Source organism: Trichosporon asahii, assembly GCF_000293215.1.
Source record: "Trichosporon asahii var. asahii CBS 2479 unplaced genomic scaffold scaffold00048, whole genome shotgun sequence".
NCBI lineage: Eukaryota > Fungi > Basidiomycota > Tremellomycetes > Trichosporonales > Trichosporonaceae > Trichosporon > Trichosporon asahii.
Window position 1 is genome coordinate 264,004 of NW_014040876.1, and position 26,250 is coordinate 290,253.

General features: G+C 59.7%; 8 protein-coding genes across 8 annotated transcripts; 3 read left to right on the forward strand and 5 right to left on the reverse strand.

Moving 5' to 3' along the window:
• Positions 1-1,551: 1,551 nt before the first annotated feature.
• Positions 1,552-2,470, reverse strand: A1Q1_01185 (uncharacterized protein; the record flags this gene model as incomplete). The annotated part of the gene is made up of 2 exons (XM_014325460.1): positions 1,552-1,963; positions 2,061-2,470. 2 exons carry the CDS (start codon positions 2,468-2,470, stop codon positions 1,552-1,554), a joined length of 822 nt encoding a protein of 273 aa, XP_014180935.1.
• Positions 2,471-3,033: 563 nt separating this feature from the next.
• Positions 3,034-5,012, reverse strand: A1Q1_01186 (uncharacterized protein; the record flags this gene model as incomplete). The annotated part of the gene is made up of 5 exons (XM_014325461.1): positions 3,034-3,461; positions 3,508-4,133; positions 4,224-4,431; positions 4,480-4,719; positions 4,784-5,012. The coding sequence occupies 5 exons, from the start codon at positions 5,010-5,012 to the stop codon at positions 3,034-3,036; spliced, it is 1,731 nt and encodes a 576-aa protein (XP_014180936.1).
• Positions 5,013-7,487: 2,475 nt separating this feature from the next.
• On the forward strand, positions 7,488-9,131 carry A1Q1_01187 (uncharacterized protein; the record flags this gene model as incomplete). Its single annotated transcript, XM_014325462.1, has 1 exon — positions 7,488-9,131. One exon carries the CDS (start codon positions 7,488-7,490, stop codon positions 9,129-9,131), a length of 1,644 nt encoding a protein of 547 aa, XP_014180937.1.
• Positions 9,132-11,297: 2,166 nt separating this feature from the next.
• A1Q1_01188 (uncharacterized protein) lies at positions 11,298-13,091 on the forward strand (the record flags this gene model as incomplete). The annotated part of the gene is made up of 1 exon (XM_014325463.1): positions 11,298-13,091. One exon carries the CDS (start codon positions 11,298-11,300, stop codon positions 13,089-13,091), a length of 1,794 nt encoding a protein of 597 aa, XP_014180938.1.
• Positions 13,092-13,565: 474 nt separating this feature from the next.
• On the forward strand, positions 13,566-18,095 carry A1Q1_01189 (uncharacterized protein; the record flags this gene model as incomplete). The annotated part of the gene is made up of 4 exons (XM_014325464.1): positions 13,566-13,771; positions 13,986-15,499; positions 16,023-17,716; positions 17,784-18,095. 4 exons carry the CDS (start codon positions 13,566-13,568, stop codon positions 18,093-18,095), a joined length of 3,726 nt encoding a protein of 1,241 aa, XP_014180939.1.
• A 597-nt stretch (positions 18,096-18,692) lies between these two features.
• Positions 18,693-20,373, reverse strand: A1Q1_01190 (uncharacterized protein; the record flags this gene model as incomplete). The annotated part of the gene is made up of 3 exons (XM_014325465.1): positions 18,693-19,518; positions 19,642-19,973; positions 20,263-20,373. The coding sequence occupies 3 exons, from the start codon at positions 20,371-20,373 to the stop codon at positions 18,693-18,695; spliced, it is 1,269 nt and encodes a 422-aa protein (XP_014180940.1).
• Positions 20,374-21,163: 790 nt separating this feature from the next.
• A1Q1_01191 (uncharacterized protein) lies at positions 21,164-23,400 on the reverse strand (the record flags this gene model as incomplete). The annotated part of the gene is made up of 5 exons (XM_014325466.1): positions 21,164-21,382; positions 21,492-21,763; positions 21,820-22,210; positions 22,332-22,710; positions 23,063-23,400. 5 exons carry the CDS (start codon positions 23,398-23,400, stop codon positions 21,164-21,166), a joined length of 1,599 nt encoding a protein of 532 aa, XP_014180941.1.
• Positions 23,401-24,671: 1,271 nt separating this feature from the next.
• Positions 24,672-26,076, reverse strand: A1Q1_01192 (uncharacterized protein; the record flags this gene model as incomplete). Its single annotated transcript, XM_014325467.1, has 4 exons — positions 24,672-24,735; positions 24,794-25,679; positions 25,734-25,919; positions 25,974-26,076. 4 exons carry the CDS (start codon positions 26,074-26,076, stop codon positions 24,672-24,674), a joined length of 1,239 nt encoding a protein of 412 aa, XP_014180942.1.
• Between the last annotated feature and the right edge of the window lie 174 nt (positions 26,077-26,250).

Below are 26,250 nucleotides of genomic sequence, written 5' to 3' on the forward strand. Positions count from 1 at the left end.
TGCTCACCAAGTCAGGGGGAATATGCGGGGAGGGTTGCCGGCGCGGATCGTCATGTCTGCCTAAACGGTAGCAGGTCCATGGTCGTGCATGCATCCTGCATCCTAAGGATGGCCGTTCTCTCATTCGTGCGGACAACGATCCTCATCGTTGAACTAACGATGCCTCAGGGTGTCGAAATCCGGCTATGTCGCATTCTGAAACGGACGCCGAATTGGCCGAACTGCGGGCAATAGTGGTCTGGTATGACGCGCGCCGTTCACGAACAAGGCGCTAATGACACTAACAGATTAGCGCGGCGGAGCTGAGTTACCAGTGAGCATGCTTGAGGAGTAACTGCTGACCACCTAAGACACGTCATGGAAGGCGGCCTTGCAGAGCGCGCAGTCGCGGGCACGATCAGGAGCCCGGACCAACGTCTTCCGCAGGCTAGCGAGTTCCAATTTGGGAATCGACGGGCCAGTCGAAGTTGGGTGCCGCTCGCGGTGCCGCTCGCCGAGCAGTTATGAGGAACGAGGATGCAGGTGGAGAAGCAGCGACCTCAACAGCAAACGCGGTCCTTGGACCCCTCAGACTCCGGTTACTGTCACCATAAACAGAACCGAGGCCAAAGGTGCAGTCCAACGACGGCCAGACAACGACGGCCAGAGTTGCGCGACTGTCAGAAGCGCATCGCGGGCCATAGCATGCCTAATCTGACCCGCCTTGTCTCACTTGCCAGCTCACCTAGCCGTAGTGAGCCAGTTTCGACCAAGAGGCCATAACTACGTGCCCGATTGCTGTTGTAAATTGTCAGAACTGCAACCGAACCTCCCGTGTCCATGGGCGCCAGCTGTGGTGAAACCGTGATGCAAACCAAGAGCCTGCATATGGGAGCTTTCGCGTTGTCCGTTTGGGACCATCGGTGCTTCGATCACAGCACATGCGCGTTCGGCAGCCCTGGTCCACCGTGCGTGTCCCGAGAATAGACACTCCTACTCATTGACGCCCTTCCGGTATGCCCCCTTCGAACGGCCCTAATCTCGTTTCGCTACAGTAGAGTATCATCGGAATTGAACTTACAATCACACAACTTCCAGCGCGCAATGGACGAACTTTTCGCGTAGGCCGATCCGTCTACCAACAGCCAACACGTCCCCAGCCTCGGCCGAACGAGCTGCTGGCAGCAATGAGGTTGTCGCATCAGGATACAGTCAGCGCGTGCCGAGCATGACTTTGCAACCGACCTCTGTGAGCAATCGAACAAGCGCCGATCCCTTTCGCATGGTAACTCTACTGCCGTTTCAGAACGCACCAAGGCAATTTGGACGAAGATGGAGGTCGCGATCGGATCAGCCCGACGTGCGGGGGACCAGCCGATGTTTTCACTGAAGCGAATTGTGCTCGCAACCTGTGGCCGGCGGTGATTACGGTTGCGACCGCTGACATGCGGACTACAGCGCACTTTCATCCTGGAGCCCCTTGGGAGCGAATCTGTGGAATTCAGTCCGATCAGTGATTGGGCTGCGATACAGGCCGTTCCGCAATGCTGGTATGCTGCTTTCATCCCTCTTCTATCCACGAACAGCCTTCGCGACGTCGTCCACGCTCTCAATGACCCAGCTGACGCCGTCGTCAGACGTGAGCCAGTCCTGGCCCTGGAGAACCTCGCCATTACCGCCGCCGCCCTCGAGGATGCTCTTCTTGAGACCGTAGACGTGGCTCGTGACCTGGGGTCCGACGCCGGTCTGCGCGCGCAGCGCGGCAATGGCCACGACGGACGTGAGCACACGGCCGAGCTGGTAGATGCCCGGCTGAGGGGCGGGGTCGCTGAGCAGCGGGCCGTAGTGCGAGTTCAGGATATGCACGGCGAGATCGGGGTGCGACGCCGTCAGCTTCGCGATCAGCTTCTTGCTGTGCGGCTCGTAGATGCCGTCCCAAAGCGAGAGGCCGCGCTCGTACAGCTTCGGAATCGAGTCGGGGACACTGGGAGGTCAGGAAATGCTCATCTGCGGGGGACGCGGCGAACGTTGCCCCAGAGCTGCACTGGGGCAGCTCCCTGGCGCTCGGCGGCTAGACTCACCGCTGCGGCTCCTCGTTGATGTTCTGGAGCACCTCCTCGGGCAGGTGCGAGTGGAGGGCGTTGAGGTTATTGATCGACCTCGGAATGCCGTTGAAGGAGATACACTTGAGCCCCGTCTCGCGCATGACGGACGCAACGTCGACCTTGCCCTTCGTGTCGTTGCCCTCGGAGGCGTAGTTGAAGAGCTGACACACGGCGTCGGGCGAGTTGACCGTGAACAGCGCCGCGGTGCCGAGCGTGAGCCACGTCTCGCGCCCGATGCCGCCGCGCTCGCCCTTGTGCCGGATGTTGTCGAAGAGGGACTTGAAGGCCGCAGGAGGGGGCGAGGGGAGCGCAGCGCCCTTCGCGCTCGGGAGGGCGATGAGCTGCTTCAGCGCAGGGGAGAGCTTGAGCTTCGCGGCAGCGCTCATGGTGACGGGTGAGATGAGAAGCAAGGGGGCAATGAAGAGAAGCAAAAGTCGGTCGGCCCGGGTGGCTTGTGGGCAACGACGAGTGGAGGCCGGCTCGTGAGAGACCAGTGGTGGAATGCCGATCGGGAAAACTCCGAGATCTTGCATCATCCATCATCGACTCGGGTCCGGCGACGGGGGGCGTTTTCTCTTCCTCTTCATTCGCGCTCGGCTCAGAGCTGCGCAGAGACTTTGCCCGAACATACTCTTCGACCCTTGCATCTCACGTACGTGCTGCCCGCTGCTTCACTGCAGCTCCTCGCCGTCAAGAACGATGGCGGCGTCGGCCGAAACTGGCGCCGAGATCCGGCATTGAACCTCGCCATAGCCGAGACCTCCACACGAGCCACGCCCACCAACGATGCTCCGCCCGGCAATGATTGCCTTCCCTCATCTCCTCGAACACGAGACTGACGGATCCATAGCACTGTGCACCGGAAACAGCTGATGACACTACCTCTAACATAACAACTACGATCATTACTCGGCTGATTATACAGGTGTCGGTTCGCCTACGCCCAGCCCTAGTGGGCCGCCTTCTCCGCGTCCTTCTCAGCAGTAACGACGCCGGTCTCGTTAAGCTCGTGCTCGAGCGTCTCTCGCTGCCTCTGTCGCTGCTCATGGGAGTAGAACTCGTTAGCCTCGCGCTCAAGGTACTTTGCGTTCTCGATCTTGGCCTGGTCGGGATCAACCATCCACACGAACACAATGCCGAGCAGTCCGAGGCCGAGACAGAACCAGTACGCCGCGTTCGTGTTGCCGTGCGCGCGCTCGTTGATCGCGCTGGAAATGAAGGGGCCGGTGAATCCCGAAGTGCGGTTGATCGTGGCGAACAGGGCGAAGAAAAGGTACATCTTGGGCGCGGGGACGACCTCGGAGATCATCGTGATGGAGTACGAGCCCCAGGCGGCGGTCTGGAAGTTCCAGCACTGGATGACCCAGAACTCCCACGCTGCGGCGTTAGCACTGACTCTTGCTACTGCGTGCGCGTCACTTACAGTTGTGGAAACCGATCTTGTGTGTCCACGTTCCGATCGCACCCCACAGCTGCGGGATGAGTGTCATGATGGCACCGTAGCGGGTGAGCGTCTTGATGGAGAACTTGAAGCGCTTGTGCATGAAGAGGATGAAGACGGTGCCGAGACCACCCGCAACGTCCGCAAGCAGGCCGAAAGCAGAGTTCTGGACGGGGTCGAAGTTGATGACGTTGGCCTGGAGAGTTCCCGTGATACCGCCGGCGGTTCCGCTCGCCTCGCCGAGAAGCGCATAGGCGATGAGGTACCAAACGGCGTTCCTCAGATTCACAACGGCCTTGGCCGCGCTCCACGCCTGGCGAGGACCGACCTGCCAGATTGGCACACCGTCGGGCACCTGCTGACCGGGACGGTGCTTGCCGATGAGGAAGTAGGGGAGACAGCACACGACGATGGCGCCGCCGAAGTAACCCAGGAGAACGCGGTAGGCCTTGATGACGACGCCGTCGGCCGTGCTGTTGTGCGTGATAGCGTACGAGATGCCGATCGCGGCGCCGTAGAAGATGACGACGAGAGCAGAGCCGACAATGTTGCAGATGTTGTAGAGCTTGGCACGCTCGTACTGGTCAACGATGTCGTGCTCCTCGGGGCTGAGCGTTAGCTATGTCCGGCGAGCGATAGAGAGCTATCGTTTGGCGCGAGAAAGGTCCTCAAGACGACATCCGGAGAGCGACACTTACGTCCTCAGACCGGCACGAACATCAGCCTCCGAACGCAGCACAGCAGGCAGGTTTCGAGCAATGGATGGGAACGTCGCCTGATAGAACGACACCGAGATGTTGTATCCGAGCTGACCGACGATCCACATGCCGTTCGCGAGCTCCCACTGTGATGGCTTGTACACGCCAATAAGACCGAAGGTCATGGCTGAGCAAAGCGCAGTTCCGACTGGCGGGTGTCAGCGAACGAATAAACGGCGAAAGGTGAGGTACTCACACATCAGGATATACGGTCGCCAAGTACCGTAGTCGGCATAAGGACCGACAACCAGCATCACGACCAGCGTGACGGCGAAGAGAATACCAGAGGAGTCGAGGATGAACGAGTTAAGGAACATGTGCGTGCCGCCCCAGGGGATGATGGCCTTCTTGTTGCTGTCTGGGAAGGCCATGGAGAGCAGCTTCTGGCGTAGAGGGCCAGCCTGCGAGCCGATCGGCGTTCCGTTGTTCTGGAAGTCTGCTGTCAGCCTGTATTCTCCGTACATCCTGCCAGGGAAGCAAAGAGGTTGGGTTGAGCTCACAGAAGATGGCGAACACGATGTACTCGAGCTTGGAGGTCGGGATACGCTCTCCCGTAAGCGGGATCGCTGTCTGCTGAGCCACAATGGCTTCACCGGCGGTCCGCTCAGTGCGGATCTGGACGTCCTTCTCGTCCGCGAGATCGCCATCGTCGACACTCGGGGCCGACACAACGGCCTCGAGCCGCTCAACGTGCTCGACGCGAGGCTTCTCGTCTCCGACTGCGGCCATCTTGTTTCGTTACCGCGGTAGTCTCTAAGGTAAGGGGGCCCTGGGGCCGAGTTGATCCGTCTGCTGTCTTGTTGGGTCACCCGCGACAGCTGCCGATGCTGAGGAGGGGTGGTAGTAAATAGGATGTGAGTATGAGACGGGCTCTGTGTTCCATCGACATGCTCGAGTCTCTCTTATAGGCAGTGGGCTAGCGCCGTGCCCCCACAGCTGGCCATACGACCCGTGTGAGGCTCCACAACTGCCGCGATTGCCCCGCGACCCGAGTCCGCGCCGCATGCTGGGGCCCTTTTGTCGGTGGGCCGCTAACATTCGGAGCGAGCGCGTTGGGCCACTTGCCACAGCGCGGGCGTGTGAGGAACAGCCGGCCAAAGAGCCGCTTTCTTCTAAGCTTTAACGGGAGCACGCGGGGCGGGCCCTGTCAGGCCTGACATGGCTGTCACATGCTGCCCCGTCATGTGAGGTGGGCAGGTGGTTGTGCCTGCATTCGCCGCCGCATGCCGCATGGAGCGCTCGATCTCTGCGGGTGTGGCCGTCAGCGGGGCTGGGAGTCAGCGGTTAGTGACGGGCCGCACGGGCCATTGACAAGCAACTGGGCTGGGGAGACGCGAGACGAGCGAGGACGAAACGTGCCGAGGCAGGTTTGGCCCCTTGCTGTTCCCAGGAATAGACGCCAAGAGGTCCTTTGGTGGGTGAGAGGAGTCAGTGTAAGGGCGGAGGAGCGGTCCGAATCGACGCTAAACTTAAGGGAGTGGCCGGTATATCCGGACCGGGTCTCCTCCTGTCCTCCTGCAGCACGGCAGCACCGATCGCGGACGGCCGCGGCGAAACCCTGGGAATACACTTAGGACCGCGCGCACTGCTTCAAGGAGCATTTGAAGCGCGTTGGGAGCAGAACCGAGGAGATCAAGGGGATCGAGATGAGATTGAGAGCGAGGCAATCTTGGTTCGGGCTGCCTTTTCGGGTCCGTCGGTCTGACGACTCCTCATCAGCGCAGTTCACAGCGAGGAATCGCGACTATCTCCCGGGTGACAATGGTGATCCAGACCCGCCTGGTTCGATCGCGGTTGATAACAGTCTCGATGCAACTGTCGGCGGTCACCGTGTGATGTGACTGTTCGAGACCAACGAGACCGGCATCCTCGTGTCACCGGGAATCCTTTCAAAGGATTCGGAAAGGGACATGAGGTTCGGTTGAACCCACTGAGACTGCTCACCGGCCAAAGTGCCGAACCTAACGCGCCGCTGTACCTGGCATCAACAGCATCTACTTGTGTAACCGAACTTGAAGCCTTGGTTCCTTGGAGCCGAGCAGTGCTGCGTAAGAGTGAGAACGATACTCCGCATGATGTCGTGCGACGACGCTGACGACAACAGCGTTTAAGGATTGGGGAAGACAGCGATGTGTGCAGACTGTAGAGCGGCGTTTCGTCGTCGAAGAGCTGTCCCGATCACGCGGAACGGAGCATGCTGGGCACGAGGGGCACAGCATGGCCAGGGCGAACGCGCCGATCGGACAAAGCCGAGCGCGCCGAGGTCGGCCGGGTCGTCATTTTGCATGCGTGGGGTTCGGTCAGCCCTTAAGCTTCCATCTGTTCACTACTGCTGTGAGCTTCTTCCCGACAATCAATACTCACCGCAGACATGCACCTCCGTCGTTGGCACGTAGCCACGATGTGATGATGGTGAAGAGTGAGAACTCAGTCTTCCCTTGCTGTTCGCGACGCCCTTCGGACACTGTTTGCCGACGCCTCCACCTCCACTGCGCCGATCGCTGTCTTCGCACCCTGGGGCGCAAACTCCACGCGACGCTCTACTACTGATCTGCGCCCCACGCGCACTAACAACGCCTCCGCAGCACACGGGCGCAAGAGCCCGGACCCAGGGCAACGGTCTCGCCCCGGCGATGCCAATAAGTCTCGGCGATCGTCGCGCGGTGCCCCGCCTATCTCATTTACTCGCACCTCAACCCCGGTATCCCGAGACTCTTTTCCTGACGCCTTCCCCATCCCCCGTTAACTGACGCACAACCGCTCCTCAGTACGCTCACTGGAGATACCGATGCTGGACTCCTGCGTACGCCAAGACCGTGGCGCGTTGCCCTCAGAGCTAGTAGCAGTCGATCGAGATCGTGCCTTGTGTGCTAGGCGTCGTTGCGTGTCGGCACAGACACCTGTGGAGGTGCGACGTCTCAGCCGCGTCCGTGCGGCTCTATCTTCTCTCCCGCGGCGATGGATGGCTGAACTCCCTACCCTCTGGGCTCATGCTTGGCCGGTCGTTGACGGAGCGCCGAGTACCGGTGCAGAGGTACGCAGTGTTCGCTAACCTTAGAGGGAGGAGATCCTCGCTCCTGAGAGGATCTTCTGATCGTCTTGGGACCCGTCGCGACCACAGAGAAACGCACTACTGCAACATGTCTGACCGCCCTTGACGAGCAACGAGTGCTTCCCACCTTCCCAGCCACCGCTACCTGCAGCATGCCTGTCCTTCTTCCCCTTGATGATGCCTCAGAAGCATCGGCGGGGAGGCGTACGCCAAGCAAGCTACACAAGCCTGACACGCCATGCAGATGCGAGGCAGGCGTAACGGAACGTCGCTCGCGTCGGCCAGGGAAGCGAGCGGACACAGACAAAGCTGCGCTCGCCTGGCCCGGCCCCACGTCCAACCCTCGCAACGTATTTCAACTCATGCTCCTTCACTCAGCCTTCCTCTTCGTTCACAACTGGCCTTCCTCCCTCCTCATTCCCATTGCTCTTCTCCTACCTCTCCCCTTCTCTGGTCACTTACAGACAGACCACCGCAACAGACAGCACCAAAGCAACACTATGCCCGGCATCCAGATCATTACTGACGGACACCCCACCGTCGTCCACCATGGCACCCACGCCCACTCCCACCAGGAGACCAAGTGCACTTGCACCTGTGCCTGCACCACCTGCAAGCCCGTTTCCAAGTGCTGCACCCCCGCTCCCACCGTCCAACAGGGTGTCCAGTGCTGCACCCCCGCGACCGTGCACTCGCACTCGAATGTTCACCTGAATGCCGCTCCCCACGTCCACGGTCACAACAACATTCACTCGCACGAGTTCGGCCACCACGGACATGGCCACTCGCACGTCGAGGTGTCCGAGTCGCAGGCTTCCTGCGGCAACGCGACCGCGCAGGTCACGACCCACACGTCGCACGTCCAGGTCCACGAGCACCTGAACCACGACGTCTGCTTCAGCCTCCACCAGCTGAATGCACTCACGCTCCCTCCTGTGCAGTTCTCGTCGGCGGCGCACCCGCCCGTCCACCCTTGCCCCGTCAAGGCCGCGATTCCCACCGTGTTCAAGTTTGACGCCCGTCTCGTTCGCGACGAGCTCCACCACCCTCTCCTCTGCTACCTCGCCGAGGGCGTGCAGCCTCAGCTCTTCAACACCGGCGCCGGCACCCACTGTGGCACGCCCATCGGCGCTGCTGCCGCCAAGATTGTCTCTGGCCGCCAGCTCCTCGCTGTCGAGCGCCCTGATGGATACCGCGGCCTCCAGTGTGTTGCGTACGGCACGCTCCTGCTCAGCATCAACGCTGCGCTGCTAGAGGACAGCGCGCGCAACAGCTGCATTGACGGCAAGCGCCTTTGGTCCATCTCCGCTCCCTGCGGTAGCCCCTGCAGTGCTGCGCTGGAGCTGCGTGTCGGCGGCGTCGCCTCTGTCGCTGTCGAGCTCCACCCATCCAATGTCGTCAGCAACGCCATGATCGACCGTGTTCTGCACCTCTGCAAGGGTGGCGCCACCTACGACGCCGCCATGGGCCGCGCGGTCGCCACGTTCAAGGATGGCTGCCCCGTCCTGCACGCTGATGCGCTTACGCTGCTCGGCCAGGTCTGGGCCCGCTTCGGCCGCGAGAGCCTGCGCAAGGACGCCAACTGCGCCTGGGTCGTGCTCACCAACCTGGAGCGCGCCATCGTCTTCCGCCGCGCCGGTGGCGAGATCAAGGTCTCCCACGTCATCAACTACAACGGTACCAGCACCCCCCGCGACTCGGTGCAGAACATCTACTGTCTCTTCTTGGCCCTCGGCGTTCTCGAGAAGCACCAGTACGCTGCCCCCGCGCACGTCGATGTGGTGCACCTCATCTAGGCGTGAGTTGGATTCCTCTCTCTACGGCAGCTGACCTCAGAGTCCCCGAGCTGTAAATTTGAGCTTGTGATGAGCGGATCTGAAGCTGACATCAGTCGCAAGGGCTACGCGAGCGACAATGGCCACAAGGTACGCTGATCTTGTGGTGTGTAAGCTGACAACAGCGCCGCTCTGAGATGTAGCACCGAAAAACATCGAAACCCCACGTGAACGTGAAAGGACACTCCAATCAATCAGGTAGTTCAGTCGTTGTAGATCAAATGCACAAGTGTACATAGTACGAGTCCTCCGTCGCCAGCGAGCAGCAGGATGTCTTCCTCGCGAATAAGGCGACGGAGAGAAGGGGTTGTTTGGTTCCGTGCCGAGCGTGGGAGACTCGGTGTCTTAGATCTGAAACGGCCGAGAAGCACAGGTGTCGGTGGAGGTCGAGTCCAGTCATCGTCCGTCGACGTTGCCACTGCTCTTCTCATACACCTCTTGACCAAACGAACGGCTGTGGTATACTGATTCTTCTTCGACGCCAAGTTGGTCAGCGTGTGAGCTGTGCGTGGTTCTGATAAGCTGACGGGCAGTGACAGTCTGTGACAGACCGTGAGCCGAGGAAGGGATGAGTGCGCTGGGAGGGTTGTCGCTGAGAGCTGACATACAGGTAAGCCTCCTCACCCGTGTCGAAAGGGACAGCCTGGAACAGTAGAGGAAGGCGACGGAGCTGTGAGCTGCGAGCACTGCATCCTTGAGCTGACTTTCAGACGAGCTATGGAGAGGCTTGGTGAGCTGACAGTTGTCGGGGCGAAAGACGAGTGAGCTGGCAATGACATCTGTACGAGCTGATAAACAGGTGAGCTGCAGGACTGACTGTTGAGCTGACACGACACAGGGCGAATGACGAGTGAGCTTTTTAAAAGTGCGCTCAAGCTGACAGGCAGGTGAGCTACGAAGCGTTCCACCTCAGAAGCTGGCAGACAGACTGAGAAGTATGATAGCCAACGGAGGCCGCTCCGCGTATCGCAGACTTGAGAGTGAGCTACCAGGCTTGCTTAGCTGATAGTCAGCCCGGCCTTCGTAAGCTTGCTGCAGGAGGCAACGCTCAGCTGTAAGCTACGAGAATCGTCTGACTAAGCTGACCGACAAGAAAGTGAGATTTGACTAAATTGACGAGCTGACACCCAGCAGCGCAACCCTGAGTGAGCTGGTCGCATTGTCCTCTGAACATGAGCAGACGGACAGCTGAGCTCCGACATGCCGCAGAGCTGACAAGCGGACGTGAAGGAACGGCAGTAAGCTGATAGCAACCCCTTCCATAGCTGACAAACAGATGAGCTACGTGGACACGTGTAGGCAGCATCTCCAGTATGCTCCGTGAGCTTTCACACATAGGCGTCAGCTGACTGGCAAATCAGCGTTAGCTAACGGGTTCGACTGGCTTAAAAGGGGTACGGTCCAAGGATCTCGGTTGAAAGCTAATTATCCTGGGAGTTGGAGTTCGATCATTGAGAGCTGACACGGTGTTTGCGCTCATCAGCGGTGGGCAGCTGAGAAGGGTGCAACTAAGGCTTACTGCCAGAAAAGTCTGCCGTGAACCGAATGGGAGTGAAGAGCAGTCCTCTAAGCGGTGAGTCGTCAGCTGATGAAGGCCTCTGTAGCTGACTGGCAGGTAGATTTTGCCCGCAATGGGAAGCGTCGAGTCGATCTGGTACAAGTCAAGGGTGAGTACTTCGGCAGAATGACGGGACGTTTCGGCATCGGGCCCACGACCCTCAGGACGAGAGCATTTCGCCGAAGGCAAACCTGACTGGCAGGTCAGCTTCCGGGTTATAGTGTCCAGCTGAAGGGCAGGATGAGGGGTGCGTGGAAATCGGTGCGCACGAACGTGATGCTAAGCTTACAATCAGAGACGGACAGCGGCGGCCATAGGACCGCGTTCTCGGGTCCAACGCACTCATGCACCACAGCTTCCCGGCAGTGGGTACTGGGTGGGCTGACCATTTCTTTAGGGGAGCTAACACGCAGTGCGGATAGTCAGCGGATTGTGTTAAGTGGTGCGGGACAATAAAGAGACCATGGTGTCAGCTGCAAGGAGCCAAGGGGTGGGGTGGACGTGAGCCGTTCCGGACCGGTTATCTCGGCAACTGTAAATTCACCGACCTCCACATCTCATGTCCAGCAATGTCCTCTACAAGTCACGCGCCGTTGCCTCAACGTTCCGGGCCGCGCCCCGGAATGCACACTGTAGAGACGTCCCGTCTCCAGATTGCTGTCATACTCATTCCAACTGACAGGAACGAAGCACAGGAAGGGACGACGACTCGTGATCGCGTTCTCACGACACGCGCCCTCGAAGACTCACGGCGACTCCGGTCAGACTATATCTCAGCCGATGCGAAGCTCGTTGCAATGCCCCCTCGTCGCCTCACTGACTCTCTGATGTCCTCACTTGTCAATTACAGCTCCCAAGCAGCAGCGAACTCAGCACCAAAACCCGAGGTGGTTAAGCCTGAGCCTGCTGGAGAGCCCACGCCGAGCCTATCGGTAGCACACAACCCCACCGCATCAAGCTCATTTCCGATCGGCCCCAGCACCTCGGAGGTAGTCAATGTTGAATCGGCTCCACAAGTGCCCGGAATCATTACTCCCTCCTCTCCGAGTGCATCCAGCCCTAAAGATGTCGACAGGAAGGTGAGGTCGGCAGTTCCCGGTGCGGCGAGTGGCCCACAGTCGTCCCAAAGGAAGATAAGCCCGATCGCTGATGGGTTGTCTGCTGGAGCGTATGGCTCGGTCATCTCAGCAGAGGCCACAGCGGGCATTAAACCACTCGAGATCCTTCCGTTCCAACCACTTGAGACGCTTCCGTCTCGACCGCTTCAAACAATTCCGTCTCGACCACTTAACACGCTTCCATCTCAACCACTCGATACATTTCCGACCCGTGACCTATTAGTCTCCCGCGCTCCCTACGGGTCCATTCTGGCTCTGTCTACTCCACGCACTGAGCAGACTCCCTCCGTCATTCTCAAGATCCCCTCTCCCAGTTCCAAGTCAAACGCACCCATGGCTAGCCCCCAGTCAGAGCTCTCGTCGCCGCCTTCTACATCAAGCTCTGCGACAAAGCATACGGAGCAGACGGACAACGACGTCATCGATTCTCGCACCCAAGACCTCATCAATGCCCTGTCATCTGAACCCCCTGCTCGCTCCCTTCGCCCTCGCAAGGATGTCAATTACGCCCGCATTCATCATCCCTACATGCGCCCCCATGCACGGTCTCGCAAACAATCACAGTCTTCCGACAATCCGTCTACAGCATCTCCGGCTAAATCGCGCGCTTCATCAGTCCTTCCGTCCACAGCCGTATCTTCTACAAGGGGATTCGAGCTCCAGTTTCCTGTGTCTGGACCGATTGACGCGACCTTGACCAGACTTGAGCAGCTATACCGCAGTCCTCCCCTTGCGGCGCCCGACCCACGTCGACTAAGTCAAGCTTCATGCACTCTGATCAAAGTTCAGGCGGCACACTTAGCGGGCATCCTTCGGCGCCGACACGACGCTTGGCTCATTGATGCTCGCAGGCGATTTGACCGCCAGCAAGCTTTGAACCGTTACTCGGTGATGGCACGCAGTGCTCTCTATGCTTCTGGCTCGGGTGTACGGAGTACGTCTTCAGAATATTTAAGCAGCGACGACCAGACGCAGCATCAAGAAAGTTTCGACTTCGAGCATGAGCCGTTGTTCAACATTCGCGATTTAAAAGCCGACTCAACCGGAACGGTAAAGGCACACTCGCTGAAGGCGGCGATGAAGAAGTTCATGGATCAAAGCAATGCGATGTTTATGAAGGAGGAGAAGAGGAGATGGGCTGAGAGGCAAGAGAGTTTGATGATACTCAATGCGGCTATCTGCGAAGGGCATCTGGATAAAATCGATGAAGTTCTCAAGGAGGATACGGTGATTGAGATAGACTGAGTTGTTGTCCACAACGCGTCATGCTGCACCCACAGAGCATAGTCTAATCCCTTAATTGTCAACACCGCGTGTTGCATAGTTTGATCCCATAGTTTGATCCAGTGTTAAAGTGATGAAAGAGAATGCATAACAAGCTCTTCTGATACAGTCACTCTGCGTTTGCGGTGGACTTGTGCATTGTTTAGCAGGCAAGTGAGGTTTCCGGCCGGAACGTGGGGAGAGATCCTGCTCCTGCACCGATGAGGCCACTTGACTGAGCTTTTAAATCAATCTCAACACACAGCTCGGCCACCGATGTGACTCCAGCGTTGCCAGCATGGCTTTGCTCCCAGCTCGCACCCAGCATGCCACGTCTTCAACATCTGTCCAGCACACTTAAGACAGACTTGCGTTGTGAAACTATCCGTTCCTCAATATTCTCTCTCTACCCTCACAACTTCACGAAACGCGACCCCCGACAGTCCCCACAACGCCATGACCAACGCGGTCCCTTCCTCCCACACTGATGGGCAGTCCGCGGCTGGTTCTGGTATACAAAGCCGTAACGGCACCGTCCTGCTAGACTCTGGCACCGTCGAACTTCCCAGGGTTCACGACCACTGGTCCATTGGCGATGTCACAATTGTTGCTGCCGACAAGGTTATAATCAGGCTTGACAAGCTTCGGTTGCTGAGCATGAGGTGAGTGATGACCTATCACCGCTGTTGACCGCAGCCTGTATCTGTACTCTCAGCTGCAGAACAACTCGCTGTTGTTCGTGAATTACGACTGCGAAGTCTCAGCAGTCATCGTGTTTGTCTTGGACCTTCTGGTGCAGGCGAACATGCAAAGCACCGATGTCGATGTGTCCACTCCATGGGATCTTTGGGCCTTGGCCCTTTGTTTTGCGCGCAGGTACGACTGCCCCATCGTCATCCGTCTCCTTCGCTCGGAGCTCACAGAAAATCTCCTGCACGGCAACATCGTCAATCTCCGCGCTTTCACTCGAGCCGCCATGCTTCACGACACCACTCTTGCGTGGCACGCCCTCATCAACAAGAACATGCATGGAACCTGGCGCGCTGACGGTGAAGTTCGCGGGCACAACGTCCTTGATGTCTCGGTAATGCCTACCGAGTGGCAGAGTGCCATCCCGACGGAGTACCTCACTGCCCTCCGCATTGCGTGGTTCAATGCGCACCCAACTGGCACAGCTTGGGTCAACCTGGGTGAAAAATTCATCGACGCGATGCGTGTTCTCTTCCGCCCCAACGAAGCCGCTGCTTCCAACTCTGAGTGGGCCTCGGGTTCAACTCACGGGAGCTCGCACTCATTCGGCCGAAGCCACTCGATCATCACCAGCAACCGAGTTGACTGTGTCGATGAGCCCATGGTCGGAAATGAGTCTGCTGCCCGTGCGCAGATTGAGAAAGCCGACCGTCGGATCTGTGAGATCGAAGAGGTCATGGATGAGAAGGTCTTACGCCTGGGTGAGCTTACAATCAACTCTGCCCTGGTTTCATCTCGTCGTCCTGCCCGATCTACTTCTCAATCGCCCCGCGCTGTGCAGCTCTCTCAATCTCAACTCTCTCATCGTCCCGCACACCCTGCCAACCCTGCCACTGGTTCGCCTTCAGCCGGGACCTCTCGTCGTCCCTCACACCTGCCCGAGCGACCATCGCAGCAGACTGCCAGTATCTCAAGGCTGCCCGACCGCCCCGTCTTCGACACGCTGTCTGGTCATCTCCAGGAGGACGCGGAGAAGCGTAAGGCCCGTCTGAGGCGCTGGAAGGAGGGGGGATCTGTTGCTCCCCGCCACTCCTACCAGGCTCCTGCAAACGCCACGCGCTCCTTGGTACATGTCCCTCAGAGTGCCCATACCTCCCAGTCGTCAAGCTTCCTGCGCTCTCAGCACCAACGCCAGACACAAGCTCTGCAGCCGGGCTTTGCCCTCACCGCCGCCAACACCACTCAGTCCGAGCTATTGCTTCCCGAACAGCCTGGCGTGGTCATCCAACATCCCATGTACCACCATTACCCCGGCTGGCCAGTTGCTCCGAACCACACTCTCCACGGATACTACGGGTACCCCATGAACATGACGCCTCAAGCAATCGCAGCCGCCAACCATGTGGCCAACCAATTCACCGGCTACGCTTTCCAGTCTCAGTCTCAGCCCCCCACCCATTCGCACCCCCAGCCTCAGTCTCAGCTCCAGAGCCAGGGCGATTACTACTCGTCCTTCACGACTGCCTACCCTCAGTACGAGGGTCGCGACTGGTACGCCCAGACCCCAACCTATTATGTCGAACCCGACGTCCACACCCTTCCTGCCGACTGGCGTCATTGGAGCGCCGGACCCCTGAGCGAGCCCGCTGGTCAGCGCCGCAACGCCGGCGGACCTCGCTTTGACCGTTTCCGCCAGAATGGTCAAATGCACAACTGGAACTAGTTTGCATGCTTCACGTGATCGACCATGGTCTTCTCAAACATTTTCAAGAACAATGAATCTCCAACGTCCACATCCGCAGGCGGGTGGACAATACGCTCTTTAGCTTTCAATGCATATGGTTTCCTTCTCACTGCATCGGGCACACTCTGAGTAATGAGATTGGGCGTTGTCCCGTCTGAAAGCCACTCAAAGATTGCGTAGCAACAGTGAAGCTGAGACGGGGTTTCAAAAGTCCCATGCAGCAACAGCTCTCCTCTGAGCTACCGTAGAAAAGCATTAAACTCAAGCTCAGACACGAGAACCCAGGAGCTCAGTGGTGTTGGAAACGACATCTTTATTGCGGCTCTCCGGTGAATCGATATCGCTGCTCTGACCCCTACAGGCTGCCGTATCTCCAAGGAGCGAGCCAGTAAACCTTTGAACCACTTGGTCAGGCTTTTAATCGAGGATTCGTGGGCATTAGCAACGCATATAATCTTAGTACGCTGACAAATCCGTAGAGGTGCTGTTGGAGGATGGGGGCGAAGGCCCGCCTGACGGGTCCGCACGCCAAGGTTTGGACACTGTCGTCCCTCTGCGAATCCACACCGACTCCCTTACACTTCTCATCTGTCCATCTTCAGACCCGGCAGACATCTGTTCAAAGTACTTCCTCACTCTCGCCTGCGACACGTCTGTCCTCGTCAACGAAGACCCGAGCTTCACCCCGATGAGGATGCCCACGCCCAGGGTGTCCTCAATGACAGAAATTGGAGGTACTCACACACCTCGCTGTCGTCGACTCAGCTGTGCTGGTCTGTGTGAGTGGCCACACAGCGAAAATGAGTGCGCAGTCTCCGTTTTCCCCACGGGCAATATGCCTGAGGACTCACAGATAATTGAGCATAGCATCGACGACTTGCAATCGCCCACTCCTTCGACAAGCTCGAGTTCAGCCAATGCCGTCGAAACGCCCTGCCGCCGCGTCGCCCAGGGAGCACTCGAAAGCCGGAACAGGTACGGCGACCTCACGAACATCCAGGAACCGCGCAACCCAGCCGCCACCGCTCAGGCAGCAGCCGTGTCCGCCCGCTTCAACAAGTCCTCGCCCCATCTATCCATCGGAGAGACCCTCATCTCTGGCGCCAGTGCAGTGTCGGTCGACGCCACTTCGCCCTCCTCGCGCAACACCGCACCCCCCATCGAGGGCTCAGCGAACACAAGCGTTTCCGACATCGACAGGGTCGCTAGCGTCGCCACGCTCACCATGGACCGCAACCACCCCGTCGCCGACGTTGAACTCGCGAACGCGAAACGATGCCGACGAGTCATCTGCGACGGCTCTTGTGGTGCGCAGCACGTGCAGGGCATCGGATCGCCAGACTTCATTGGGTCCGACCCACCGGCAGCGACCTTCCACCCATTCGTCCTCTCGGCACGGAAGCACCAGAGGAACGCGTCCGTCAGCACGCTCGACCTCGACGGACCTGCGCCCTTCTCCCCATCTCCCGGCTCCCCAGCTCTGGACACCTCATCCGTTTCAACCTTGGACCTTTGCCTCACCCCTTCAACCCCTTCCACCCCTTCAGCCGAGCTGGACGGTTCTCCCCAACTACGTTTTCCCGCCCCAGCAGCCGCTGTACTCCAACCCGTTCCCCTCTCCCCCGGTTCAACCGCCACCTCCATCGAACCGGACGGTCAAGTTCGCGGATCAAGTCCCGCCCAGGCAAAGTCTCCCGCCCAGCGGGGTGAGCAAGCAGCCGCACAACCTCTCAAGCCAACGCAGGCCGACGAGCCACCCGAGCCGCTCGATCATGATCAAACCGGACCAGCGGAGGAGCCCGAGTCGATTCCAGACCCCAGCCCCGCCGACGTCGCCAGCCAGCCCGCCGAGACAGCCCAGCCAGCTGAGCCAGTCGAGGCCGCCTCGTCCGTCTCGTCCGTCGAACCAGCCGAACCCGCCGCGCCCGCACAACCAGCCTCCCCCAACTCCCAGGCGCAGCCCTCGCCACACCCCGCCCTCGACCGTGAAGCCCGACAACGCCTCCGAGAGAAGCTCGAGTCCCTGCTCCCACTGGGTTTCAATCGAGAGGTCGGGTGCGATTCGCCGCCGGAACGCGAACGCCAGCGCCGCTCCTCCCCCGCTTACAGCAGGGTCGTTGTCCTCTACGCCGTACTCGGCCTTGCGTTCATCATCCACCGTAGTCGTAACCAGGTCAATCGGAACTCAGGCACAGGGGACGGCGTGCATCCCCCCAGCCTCGACTAATCCCGCACCGCAGGCCAGCCGGGCCAGCTCGCCTGAGTCCACTGCGTCTGCTCGCTCCGCTGGCTCCGCTCGCTCTGCATCCCCGCTCTTGCTAGGCAACACTCCAGCGACCACCCCGGCAACGACGGTTCACACTCCCTCTCGCCCCCGTACCCCCACTTTCCGTCCTCACCCTCCACTCCCGCCTGGCGCGGCACTGCCTGAACCTCCACCTCCCCCCGCGACTGATTTCTCAAGGCGTCTCCGCCTGCCCCAGCAGAAGGAGCAGAAGCACCGCAAGAACTTGTTCGGTTGGCTGCCTCGCCGTACCAAGGACAAGGACTAATCTCGCCGCTCCCCCATCACTCGAATCGCGCTCGCAATGACTCAAGTTCAACCTCCGATCCAGCATTCATGTACCCAGCATCTCAGCAATCGTCAGTTTCCGCACACTTTCTCCCGTTATACCCTCCATCGTAGCACCACCTCCCATTCTCTGCTCATAGTATCCTCGTCCGCGTCGTCGTCTCTATAGTTCTCAGCTCAGGTCTTTCATATCATCGAACCTTCGCACTCATAAAACCTAATGCAAAATGTGTATAAAACCGTTGTCCCACCCCTGACTCTACCAGCTGTCCAGCGTGGGATGGATAGCCCGGTCATTGAAGAAGTCGAAAGCCTTCAATGCCATCCAGCAGCTATCGCGACGCGCATGCATGAACACTTTGTCGATATTGCGATTAATTGTCCGTATTGTTGTCGATGCGCCACCTGCTACCTGCTGCTGACTTGGGCTCAGGGATCAGCGGTACATCTGAGACCATCCCTGAGACTGACCGCTTATCGTGCCCCAGCGGCGGGCCCCGCCGATCTCGGCTCCTTCATTGTCCAGTTTGTATCGTACATGCATAAACAAGTGCGCTCTATTCCCTAGTTTAATGTTTTAGACGGCGAAGACGGCCGCGGCGCCCATGCCGCTTCCGACACACATGGAGGTGACGAGGATCTTGGGGCCCTTCTGCTCCTGGTTGCGGCGGATGACCTCGTGAAGACCAGTGACGACCTGGCGAATGCCGGTGGCGCCGAGGGGGTGGCCGAGGGCGATGGCGCCGCCGTTCGGGTTGACCTTGGCGGGGTCGAGTCCGAGCTCGCGCGTGGTGTACACCATCATGGAGGAGAAGGCCTCGTTGATCTCAAACACGTCGACGTCGTCCTTGGACAGACCGGCCGACTTGAGCGCCTTCGTGATCGCAGGCACGGGGCCGATACCCATGTACTTGGGCGTGACGCCGACGGTGGCAGAGGTGATGTAGGTGGCGAGGATGGGCTGGCCGAGCGCCTCAGCCGTGGAGCGCTTCATGAGCACGGCCATGGCGGCGCCGTCAGTCATCTGCGACGTGTTGGGGCCAGTGCTCTGCTTGTTGCCCCAGGAGAAGGCGGGCTTCGCAGCGGCCATCTTCTCCATCGTCATGCCGTGACGGATACCGTCGTCCTCGGTGACGGTGATGTTGGATACGGGCGACGACTTGTCCTTGGCGTCGGCGTGGATCGTGGTGTCAATCGGGATGATCTCCTCGAGGAAACGGCCAGACTTGGACGCCTCAGAGGCACGGTTGTGAGAAGCGAGACCCCACTTGTCCATGTCCTCACGCGAGATGTTGAAGTCTGCGGCAACGTTCTCCGAAGTCCAGCCCATAGGCTCAGCGCAGTCGATAGCGGGCTGGCACTCATCGATCGCCTTCTCCTCGAAAACGGGGGACGGGCGGGGGCTGCGAGTAAGCGGTGACCATAAATGAGCGTAGATGGTCAGTTTCGCCAAGGCCGCCAGACGCTCCAGACCCTCATACGTGCTCCATGGGGCCTGCCGCTAGCTTTACTTTCCAAGTACTCACTTGTGCGTCATGCTCTCGACACCAGCGGCAATGCCAATCTCAATGTCGCCCGCGCGGATCGAGTCAGCGACATGGCGGATAGCCTGGAGACCAGAGGCGCAGAGACGGTTGATAGCCTCAACGGGGACGTGCTCGGGGAAGCCGGCGGCGAGGGCAGCAGCGCGCGCATGGTAGGCGGGCGAGGGGAGGTGGCAGTTTCCGACGATGATGTCCTCGACCTGGCCGGGCTTGAGGCCGGCCTCCTTCACACCCTTCTGCAGCGTCTGGTAGAGCAGCGTGTCGGGCGAGGTGTCGCGGAACGAGCCCTTGAAGGCGCGGCACATGGCCGAACGCTTCGCGTACTGTCTGTCAGTTCGAAATCGAAATCTAGGGCACCGCGGATACATGGATGGCGCGGCCGCGCGATTGCCGGACAAACCGCTGCCCACCGGTCGTGAGAAGGAAGGCCGGTGCTCCCGGGTCTGCCGCCAAGTCCCGAACAGAAAGTCTGGCGCGCAGACAACTACTCAAGACGGCCTTCTGTCCAGTCTGCTGCTCATCGAGCCGAAACCATCTTGATCACGGAGCTCCGAACTCTCCGGACAAGTCATTCCCCGCCTTCCCCGCGGTGATTCTACTCACAGTAACAACGATGTCATCAGGCTTGGGCGTCGTGAGCTCAGTGACGCGAGCGGAGGTAGCGTAACCGCGCATCTGGCGGGCGATGGTGGACAGGCGGAAGGAGGCCTGCATGGTGTCGAGCGGGGCGAGGTGGTGGATGCGGGAAAGGCGAGCTTGTGTGTCTCGTCTGGTAACTTTCAGGCTGCTAAGTGGTGGAGCTCGGTGATGAATAGTCAAGATTCAAAGTCGATCGATGTGTCGATCGTCAGACAGGTAGTTCGGAGAGAGGGAGTGACGGAGCACGGAGGTCGCGGAAGTGGAGAACGGCAAGTCATCATGGTGGTCGTCGGCTTTCTGCGAGTGTCATGGATCGGTGAGTACTCAGCAAGCTACGCTGCGGCGGGGCCGGGGCCGTGTCCTCCGAGCCTGGTCGGAAATCGGGTGCCCCGACCACCGACACTGAGCAACGGACCCTTTTTCCGGCCGCGGTGCTTCCACCATACACACTCCAGGAAAGGTCTCCCACGGTTGAACGGGATCCCCACACTGTGGGCACTCCGTAACGTCCCACAATGGCACGCATGCGTCCCACAACGCGGAGCTCAGCCGTACTGGCATCGAACACTTACAAATGCGTCTAGGGTGGTGGTCGATGCATGACTTGTATGCATAGCGGGGATCACTCCCGCTGACCTGCGGTGACTATCCGGGTGACATCCTCCGATCAGTCTCGGAGTTCGGCATCAGCGATGCGCCCCACCCTCTCCACATCTTATCATTCGGCTAAGTCGTGGCTCCAGCCTAGCTCACATGACCACATCCTTCAGACACTTCATGCAACAACTTGCTGATGCAACACAAGTTGTCCGAGAATACCAAATACATGGGTGATGCTAAAACTAACTACTACTGCACTGTGCGATTAAACAGCCTTCTCCTCAACGTTGGGTCCAATGTCGAACTTGGCTCCCGTCTTGTCCTTGACCTCCTGCAGCGTCGCTCCGGGCTGGAGCTCGATGAGAGTCAGCTTGCCGTTCTTCCTGTCAACGTCGAAGACGGCGAGGTCGGTGATGATAAGGCTGACGCAGCGGGATCCAGTGAGGGGCAGGGAGCACTCCTGGACGATCTTGGGCTTGCCGTGCTGGATTACGTCAGCATACGAATCTCAAACTTCTTCCTTCTACAACTCTTCCAGTTCTTCTCCAAACGTCTCCAAATTTTGCCATAAACGTTCTGGGGACCGTACATACCTTATCGGTGTGGTCAGTTGTCACGATAATCTTCGTCTGGTCGGGAGAAGACACCAGGTCCATTGCGCCGCCCATTCCCTTGACGAGCTTGCCGGGAATCATGAAGTTGGCGAGGTCTCCGGCCGCCGAGACCTCCATGGCACCGAGGACGGAGACGTCGATGTGTCCGCCGCGAATCATGGCGAAGGACTCGTCAGATGAGAAGACAGAGGCACCGGGGGCCATGGTGACTGAGGTTGTGAGCGTGTGTTCACGACTTGGCGCTGCCACATCTACATGGCGAGCTGCTGCTCGCGCGAGGGCGCTGCGCGCCTCCTAGGACACTTACCAGTCTCCTTGCCGGCGTTGATGACGTCGGCGTCCATCTCCTCGCGAGTAGGGAGAGGGCCCATGCCGAGCAGACCGTTCTCGGACTGCAGCCACACCTTCATGCCCTCAGGGATGAAGCTGGGGATGAGCGTCGGCATGCCAATGCCGAGGTTGACGTAGTAGCCGTCCTTGAGCTCCTTGGCCGCACGGCGGACAATCTGCTCGCGACGAGCGCGCGCCTCGCCCTTGCCGAGAGCGCCGGCAGCGGGGTCCTCCTCGCCCTCGGCGGGACGGACGGACTCGATCTCGATCTCCTTCGGCGTCGTCGCCTGGACGATGCGGTTCACGTAAATGCCGGGGAGGTGGATCTCCATCGGGTCAAAGGTGCCGACGGGGACGATGTGCTCGGCCTGAAAGTTAGCGGTGATCGAAAAGGGCTAAGCCCGAGCTGGACGGCAAGTTTGAGGACTAGCCCACCACGCTGAAACTGCAAGCCGCCGGACTGGCTTCACCAATCATTCTCGTACGCACCTCAACAATGGTGATCTTGGCGCTCTTGGCCATGGCAGTCGCAAAGTTGTTGGCGGTGTAGCGGAAGATGGCGTTTCCGGCCTCGTCGACCTTCCAGGCGCGGATGAGGGCAACGTCGCCGTAGATGCTCTCCTCGAGGCAGTACTCGCGTCCGTTGAAGACACGCTGCTCGCGGGGCTTCGGGTACTCGAGGGGCTTGCCGTCCTTGTCGTGCTTGGAGGGGATGGTGCCCTGCTGGACGGGCGTGTTGTTGCCCGTCGGCGTGTAGAAGGCGGGGATGCCGGCTCCCGCGGCACGCATGCGCTCAGCAAGCGTGCCTTGCGGGGTCAGCTCGAGCTCGATCTCGCCGTGCATGTACATCTGCTCCAGGGGCTTGTTCCTGTATGTTAGCTCCGTGCGCGGAGGAGAGGAGGGTGACGGGGCTCGGTGGGGAGCCGCTTCCAGCGAGTTCGGCTACCCCGAACCTTGGCTGAGACAGCTGGACTCGCGAGCTCGGCTCATCCAGCTCGCTGGGAGTCACGGGATGAGCGCTGCTCGCAGGTAGCTTCTGGGTTCACAGAGCTCGCTCCTTGAGCTCGGCTGGCAACTTCGGCGGCTGGTAGCTCGTGAATCACACGAGCACCAACCCCCCGTAAGCCGCTCAGAAGCATCGTAACGACAAGCCGATCCAAACAACGACGCGCAGTTCGCAGACCGCGCTCCTCGCTCTCGAGCAACCTTTAAACACTCACGATCCAATGTACGAAGCAATGACCTTGCGGAGCTGCTTGGTCGCGAGGAGCTTGCCGAGACCCTTGTTCTCGCCGTTGACGTAGGCGCCGGCATTGTTGGAAACACCGGTAAGCTCGTTGATCTCGGGCTTCTTGCTCAGAGCGTCGATGAGGGTATTGGGCAGGCCGCAGAGACCGAAGCCGGAGGCGAGGACGGTGTCGCCCTTCTTGACGGCGTCGATGGCGGTGTCAGCGCTGGCGTAGAGCTTCGAGTTGAGGCGGAAGGCGGTCGACGCGAAGCCGCGACGGGCGGGGAAGGAGAGCGCGAAGCGCGCAGTAGGGGTCAGGCGGCTGAGCATGACTGGTGGATGGATGAGGAGGAGTAAGGATGAGAAATCGGAGATGCTCTGAGGAGGCGACGATGTAATCTAGAAGCTCGAGGCTCGACGGGACACCCGGATCAACCATTCGAGCATGGCTGGGTGGGAGGGTGAGCAGGTTGCACCCGGTGTTCGGACTTGTCCGTGCCGCGGCAGAAGCGCAGGGTGAGTGCAGGGCCAGCCCACCGGCCAACCGGCCTCGGAAGCTCCGACCGACCACTGTCCCCCTCTCTTGTTCAACGACGCATGCATCCCTCTGACGGCGCTCGGAAGCTGGCTCCTCTTCCGTGCATGGACCAGAGGTTTGTGGTCCGATAGGCCCGACCCTGTGCCGCAATCTGATGCATGTGATGCGGATATCGCTGCAATCGCGATCACCCCGCGTGTTTGCCGTGACTAACTGCGGCGTCCCACAGTAGTCACCACTGTCCTCTAATGAGACTCAGCAGGCAAGCAGAGGGATGCTCAGGTAAGCAGTCTGCGAGGAGGTCTTGGCGGGAGTAGAGGCCGCTTTACCCGTCGACCCGTCCACGGCCAGATCTGTCAAACAACAGTGCGAGGGTTCCGCGTCGGTAAGCGGACCCGATATCGATCCCCACACGGTCCCCACACTGCCCACACCCGGAGCTCCAGTCCGAACTCAGCCCACTTCCGAGCCTCGTACCTGTTCCTTCCGTCCCTCATCGTCATCGTTGTGTCCCTCATCATCACGTCCCCCCTCACGTTGTTCCTCTCTGTTATGGGTGCACTGGCGACGCGATGCATGCCAGTCTTTATGTCCACGGCCCGTCGCGGCATGCATTCTTTGTTCAAGCCACGGTTTGTCACTTTTGATGCGTTTGCCATGGTTTACCCGAGCTGGTTATCCCGGTTATCTACCCCGCCCTCGTTGGCACTTCCGATCCTGGACCGAGCCAGGAGTGGGAGACTGACTTTTTTCGAGCCTTCTCCTACCGCACTCGGGAATCGGCTTCATTGGCTTCCATAGCGTGGAGTCATGATTATCACGCGTGCTGAACACGAGGCACCCCGAGATGTGCATCTTGGACGGGCTCTGCTTGCCGGCCGATCGGGTCACGGTCCTGAAGGGCTCCATCATCAGCGGGCGTAGGTGGTGAGGGTTCAATGCTTCCGACGCTCCGTGATCAACGAAGGTCGATCACAGCCACCTCTGACACACTGATACATTCTCATTCTTCTGACCTAGACCTACACATGCTCAGCCCCATGTCGACCGCGCAACAGCCCGCCTAAACAGCAAACGCCCAACCCATCCCCCAGCTCCCAGCGCCAAAAGTGTCATAATCCCAATACCTAAGCCTGCTTGTCAGCTTGTCACCCTATCCATTTTCCAGCTGAGTCTCCGGCTCACCGGGGATCCTTGCTACTCTGCACCTCTTCTTCCTCGTCCTCAGACTCGGTCGCCGACCCCCAGCTACCCCAGAACGCCTCGCACTCGAAATCGGCACACCCCTCACAGCCACGGCGGTACTCACGCAGTGCGATGTCCTTGTAATTCGTGGCGCGGGGCGACATGGACCGGATGAGGCTGACGCACCAATGCCTCGGGCGCTGGTTCACCGTCACGGCGGCGGTGCGGCGGAATCCGCAGTCGGCGGCATAGGGCCCGAGCGCGAGTTCGGCGGGATACCCATTGATGTGCGTCGTGCGTGCCGTGCCGCCCCTAGCGGCATACTCGGCGACGGCGCGGGCGGCGGCCGCGCGCTCGGCATAGATGACGGTCGCGTGGGCGGGTACCTCGCGCGCGACCTCGAGGGCGCGGTCGAGCGTCGAGAACGTGTACACGCCCACTTCCTGCGGCGGGCCGGCGAGATAGGCGTGCGGGCGGTGGTTGAGCTGGGGAGCGAGCTGGTCGGAGAGCTCAGATGAGACGAAGACGTACGCCCTGTCGCGGAGGTATTTCAGCTGAGCGGCTATGCGCTTCAGTTCGTGCGGGAGCGGGTCATCCTCCTTGCGTGCGGTCGTGAGGACGCTCGAGTCGACGATGATGGGAACAGGGCCGGTTTCGAGGACACGCACATCGAGACCGCCGGGGAGGACGTGCACATCCTCGGGCAGTGCGGCACGAGGACCAATGACGGCGTCAACGGCGGGAAGGCCGGCCACCTCGCCGCTGATGGACCAGGTGCGTACATTACCGCACGTAGTCAGCAGAGCGCCGGGAGAAGTGAGGAGGACGGCCTCGTTGCCGTCCGCGTAGACTTGGGCGAGGGGGACGGCCCAGCTCGCGATCGGGTCTGGAGGTCAGCTCAGCCAACGATCGTTTTAGCTTCCTTTGTGAGTGGACTCACAGTCGTCGCTCGCCACGATCAGCACAACGCCGACGGGCACGTCTCTAGCTCCGCGCTCAAAGATGTCCCGCAGCTCGCGGCGGCGCTTTGTCTCGCCCGCCGGGTCGGGCATGCTCCCCAGCAGCGTCGAAATGCGACCGAGCACGGCGCCGAGTTCAGCGAGGTACTCTTCGCCCAAGCTGGGGGCTGCCTTTTGTAGCGATCCTGGAGTAAGCTATAGACCCGTTCTACGTAGCTTACTGAAGAGTTTAGTCAGGCGCTTTTCGCGCACGACGAGGTCGAGCGGATCTGAGGCCACGTATGAGACGCGCGCCTCCGCGACGAGCGCGTCGAGAGTTGACATGGTTGGTGAAGGGTTAGTGATGGTAAGTGTGAGAATGGGGGTGGAAACGACAATGCACAAACTCCGCTTATGTACACTGCTGCCGGATGGGAAGGATGGCGCACCCGGGAATGTCGAAGCGAATGTCGATGCGGTCATGCGTTCAGATGAGAAGACGCCCCGTTCTCACGCCCC